At 43.1% G+C, this 5,767-nt stretch overlaps 1 protein-coding gene across 3 annotated transcripts in view; it reads left to right on the top strand.

Moving 5' to 3' along the window:
• The first annotated feature begins 354 nt into the window (after positions 1-354).
• cd99l2 (CD99 molecule-like 2) overlaps positions 355-5,767 on the top strand; it is a 27,586-nt gene continuing 22,173 nt past the window's right edge. For all 3 annotated transcript variants that reach the window (XR_013962734.1, XM_080742415.1, XM_080742414.1), the window contains exon 1: positions 355-638. Coding sequence is in view for 2 of the 3 variants with exons in the window: in XM_080742415.1 (XP_080598541.1) it covers positions 584-638 (55 nt within the window). In the remaining variant the exon portion in view is untranslated. The remainder of the gene's footprint in view (positions 639-5,767) is intronic.

Below are 5,767 nucleotides of genomic sequence, written 5' to 3'. Positions count from 1 at the left end.
ATCTGATCCATGCTCAGCCCTGCACCAATCAAATTACTGGATTGGTTTAAAGATGGGGAAGACACTGCAGTTTCTACAAGAAAGAAACACTGGGGTCTAAAATATTAACAAGAAAGAGACAGAGGAGAAGGTTGTACAGTCAGCTTGAGAATTAAGGCCACTGTGGTCTCAGGGCACGCACTTTATTTGAGGGGCACTGTGCACACATTCATTATGAAATATGAATCATCTTCTCACATTGTTGTCCGAGTAGTATTAACCCAATCAACTCACGTTGCAAAACAGCGACTCCTGGCGGTCACCAAATTCAACAGACCCACCAACGCGGGTGTGACAGCGGGTGTGAATTTGTACTGCAGTCCACAGAACCGTTCACTGCGGCTGTCTGGTACAACGTTCAAGATTAAACCAAAGAGACGCCTTCCTTTTTTTTTTTAAACCAGTTTAAACCTTAAAAACCTCGCAGTCATAGCCTCAAGCTATAGATCATCAGCCTGTTTATAATCATATTTGTTATAAAATAACTGCTTTTTTCTCTTGCTGAAAGCCGGGTGGACTTTCTTTGCTCTTTTTTTCCCCAGGCATGGAGCGCAGATTGTGTGTGGCTTTGCTGGTGCTGTCTGTATTGGCAGTGAAAGGTAAGTCTGCACCGGCCGGGGGGGACTTCTTTTGTTGGCTTTCACATGGCTATGGCTGGGACTATTATGGGATGGCAGACACCGGCGTTTTTCTAGCAGTGGTTTTGTGTTGACGGCCGGGTTGTTGCAGAGAATTAAAAAAAAAAGAGAAAAAAGGCCGGCATGGCGTGCTGGTCAGACCGTTATTAGGCTGTTATTACGGCACAGCGGCGCACACAGCTGTTTAAATAGAAAACCGTCCTCTCTCTGCGATGGTCTGCAAGCTGTCTGCGCCCTTTTAGAACCCCTTTCTCAGTGTTAAATAAGAGAGTATAGCCTATTATTGCATGGACTTGGTTTCATTTGTACACTCTCAGATCTAAATTATGAATGTGATTTTATGTGTGCAGGTAATCACAACATATTGAAATTAGGCCATATTTTTTTTTACTAATTAACCTTCAGTTTTAGGGCAGGGCAATATAGGGATCAAATACAATATTGTGGTTTATATATTTTTATCGATATTGAGACGATATTGCGGTGCATGACTATTGGTGCTTTTGTAAATAAATATATAGGCTATATATTTACATTTACACAATGAGACGTATTATTAATTATGATCAGTAGGCTAATGTAATAAATAAGTTCAGAAAATGACATCATTTTACCATATAACCCAGCTTTTAAAAGAAGTAATAGACAATAGGCCTACATGCCCTAATTATATTAACTTACATACTATACCCCAAATCCCAGACAGTATTTAGAAATATTAATATAATATTGATTTGCCGGGCCCCATGGCTTCACGTTCAATGTTAAATCAAAGGTGTGTGTTTGTGGCTATATTAGGAGGATGAGACAAAGGGAATGGTAGCGAGTGATGGAGAAAGAAAGCGTGGATAAATGGATTTAAATTCAATGCTTCTTTGGTTGGATGTGTGAGGATGGTTTTTAGCAGTCTGGTCACATCATTTGCCGGTAACGGAACATGGTGTACCATGCAGGGAGTGTGCATCCTGCATCCTGTTAGGATCACGCTCATGTAGAGCTGTTATGTGGATAAAGGTTCTTTGAAGAACCGTATGTTTGAATGGTTCTTATCAGCCGTTCTCAAACATTTTCATGTCAAGGACCTCCCCGGCTCCCCCATTAATATGTATTTTGCTGCGGACACCCTCCATCTGAAAATATTTTGTGCCAGCGACCTCCCATATATCTAGGTTGTTGGAATGCATCAAAAAATATTCCCGATTTTTCCATTCTTTTCCAGAATATTTGAAAAATATAATATCTACAAGCTTGTGGCGCGTGAGCTTATGGATCAGATATTTTCAAAAAGCCGATGTACAGGCTTACATTTCTTAAACTGGTTTTGATTCTACATTAACCTCATTTTGCCTGCATGGGGGACCACATGGGAACCGCCTCATGGGCCCCATGGGGGTCCCCGGACCCCACTTTGAGAACCACTGCTATTCCCCTCATTTGCCCCCCTTACACCAAATCTCGGCGAAAACAGCTTATAGATCGCCAGATCGGCTATTTTCGTCGAATGTTCGCCCGATGGATCCACAAAGATACGCCCATGATGAAAGATGTGGGAAACATTTCAACGTTAACCACTTGAACCCCAGCATCCACATTCTGGGTGGAACATTCATTCAACCGAGCAGGTATAGCAACGCGTCGTGAGCTTGTAGATCTGCAAATCAGATTCCATTTCTACTAAGATTAGTGGTCATAAGTGGTTAAAGTGATGGATCCACATGGATTTAAGACCAATGCCGTTGCAGTTAATAAAGTATACAGGTATACTGCACACACACATTGATTATGTCAAAGAAATGATATACTGCTTATTTGGGAGGGGATCTCTCACATGCAACGCCATACACACACAGAGAGAGAGAAAGAGAGAGAGAGAAAGAGAGAGAGTAGGTCAGAGCAGTCTCATTAAAGACACCCCTCCTCTCCTCCTCTCGAGACAGGTGCCCATTCACACCCCGAGGGTGCCAGTCTACAAGTGCGCGCGCGCACACACACACACACACACACACACACACACACACACACACACACACACACACACACACACACACACATGCGGGCGCACACGCACGCACACACGCTTAATCCTGAGCCATGCATGCTTCTTTTTTAAATGTATTCTATTGTGTGTGCTTCTTTGTGCGTCTGTCTTTTCTGTCTATTATCATGCAGAGCTGAACGGTAGAAAATTGATTCAGAGTGAAGCAGGCATGGTATACTGCAAGATCTGGAGGAGAGAGAGGGAGGGGGGGGCAGAGAGAGAGAGAGAGAGAGAGAGAGATACAGTAGAGAGAGACAGGCAGACAGACATAGAGAGACAAAGTGAGAGAGAGATACAGACAGATTATCCCCATCTGATTTATTTTTATTTTTTATAGCAGATCTAAAAGCTTTATAGAGAACCATTGTCCCATTCAACAAATCTCTTGATTTGGTCTCAGTCTCAGTGAGGTAACGTCATTTACATACAAGTACAAGAACATACATACAGAACATACGAGTGATGTCACAGATGAGTGAGGTCACAGATGAGTGATGTCATAGACAAGTGATGTTACAGATGAGTGAGGTCACAGATGAGTGATGTCATAGATGAGTGATGTCATAGACAAGTGATGTTACCAATGAGTGAGGTCACAGATGAGTGAGGTCACAGATGAGTGATGTCATAGACAAGTGATGTTACAGATGAATGAGGTCACAGATGAGTGATGTATGAGTGAGGTCATAGATGAGTGATGTATGAGTGAGGTCACAGATGAGTGATGTATGAGTGAGGTCACAGATGAGTGATGTATGAGTGAGGTCACAGATGAGTGAGAGTCAAACAATAACAGCCTACTAATAATAATGTATTATGTCATTTGTCATTAACTCAATAACTGCCGGGCGCCGCTAGGTGCCGCTAGAGTGCCAGCCATTCTCCCGTAGGCATTCACTATCACATCCGGGTCGCCAGCCTGAACTGGCTTGGCTTTTCACTCGAATGAGTGCTATGCTAGCGAGCCGGAGGAAGTTAGCTATCAGTTAGCAATCGACTATATAATTTTTTAGAAGAGCGATAAAGTTATTCAGCCGCCAAAATAACTTGTCTGCTGGGCTCGGAACACAATCCGGAGAAAATCCGCTGTAAAGATGTGTTTTTCTATTGGAGTGGGCGGCGTGGCGCGGCCTTTTCTTCCCATTAAGGGCCGTGTAAACAGAATCGCGGCCTTGTGCTAGGATGCTAAATTAGACCGGGGCTTCGTTGATGCCTCCGATTATTTAATTCATTTTACTAAAGGAACCGAAAAATGTCGGTTCTTGTAATCCTTAATACGTCTTGCTGAAACAGCGTTTTTTTGGGGGGGCTCTAAACTTTTTTCTAAACCATTTTCAATGGAATAAATCATCGGGACAAGTAGAATGGCTCGTTGGGAAGCGGTGGAGGAGCCAGGACCACCCACGTCGCTACTAGCAGCTCAGGGTAAGCGAAATAGATTAAAAAATTAGTATTGGAATGGAAAAAAGAACCGATATTATATAACATTCTGCATCAGTCCGATTTTGCATATTCAATTTTGATTTGCTACGATTGACATCCCAAGCTTTTTGTGCCCTGGGTAGCCAACCCAGCCTGGCGGAGATCTGTGCTCTAGTTTCTACTCTTACCGTCAGGACAATGGCTGCCTGGCGCACGCACGCACGCGCGCTCGTGTGTGTGTGTGTATGTGTGTGTGTGTGATTATGTTTGCTTAAAACAGGTCATTTTCTGGTGAGGTTACGTCCGAACATGAGGTCAGGTGAGGTTTGAACGGTCCCTGTTTCACCTATACTGTGTGTGTGTGTGTGTGTGTGTGTGTGTGTGTGTGTGTGTGTGTGTGTGTGTGTGTGTGTGTGTGTGTGTGTGTGTGTGTGTGCGTGCGCGTGCGTGTGCGCGCCTTTCCAGGCAACAGTTGGCAAAGAATTTGCCAATATTTTTCAAGGCTTCACTGCTGCTGTGTTTTGTCTCATCTACAGTGTAAACAGCACAGCTAGTCATAGCACAGACCACGTGTGTGAGTGTACTAGCATGCAACTTGCCTGCATTACTATGCAAGTGAGGGCCAAACGTCCCTACAATTATAGTTGTAAGGACCATTTTCCTGCTCCTCATCACAAGAGAAATGGTTGTTTTATGTTAAGTCCTGGGGCTGATTCTACAAATGCCTTCTAAATCATAGTTCTCGCACTTTCAAGTTTTTTTAGATGTTCAAAAATAGCAGATGTACAAGCCTGCGGCACAAAGTGACGCTTGTATATATGCTAGTGACAGAGTGTGTTTGTCCATGAGCACGGAGTGTGTTCTGTATGAGCACGGCCACAACAGCAACCTACTGCTAAGTGACGCTGTTGAGCAACCTTGAAATGAATGGACACATTGGACAGAGATCTAACATTTATATAGCTTATTGAAATCAAAAGAAAGTTCAATCAATTAATAGCACTGCTCACTTGACACTGCATGGGTGTGATTTTTGTTAATTGCTAATGCAAAAATCCAAAATGAAACGGATGCTTTCCCGGTTTTAATGGGTTAAAACAATCCAGGTTGGGGACAGGATTAGACATTAGAGATTAGATTTAGGTTTTAGTTGGAGTTATGCCCGATTTGTCCAAGGCCTAATAGTTGCATCACTTGCGTGCCTGTGTCACACACCAAAACTAGTAGATCTACAAGCTACTGGCAGACAGTGGTTGAATAATTACTTGTTTTTGAATAATAATAAAAAACTAACAATCTTCTCTCAAAATTGAAACATTTTTTGGAATAATTCGATACATTTTGAATGCAAGTGTTCTTTTATGGGGGTCCCTTGCACAGCATATTTTCAGACGGGGGTCCACGGTCAAATAGGCTTGCATTTAGGGGTCCTTGACATGAGAAAGTTTGAGAACCACACTGGTGTAGAGATCAGAGATGAGGATTGACAGTTTGTCATCACATGTCTTGATGGCGTTGATGCAGGGGCGTCACAAGGGGTCGGAAAGTGGGACTGAGTTACCAGGGCCCAAGGTGGAGGGGCCCTTAGTAACTTCAGCTATTGAAAAATAGCAGATCTACAAGCTCACAG

This window comes from Nannobrachium achirus, assembly GCF_963921795.1.
Source record: "Nannobrachium achirus genome assembly, chromosome: 14".
In the NCBI taxonomy this organism is placed as follows: Eukaryota; Metazoa; Chordata; class Actinopteri; order Myctophiformes; family Myctophidae; genus Nannobrachium; species Nannobrachium achirus.
The sequence above is the reverse complement of the archived record's forward strand: the minus strand, read 5'-3'. Positions and strand labels throughout refer to the sequence as shown.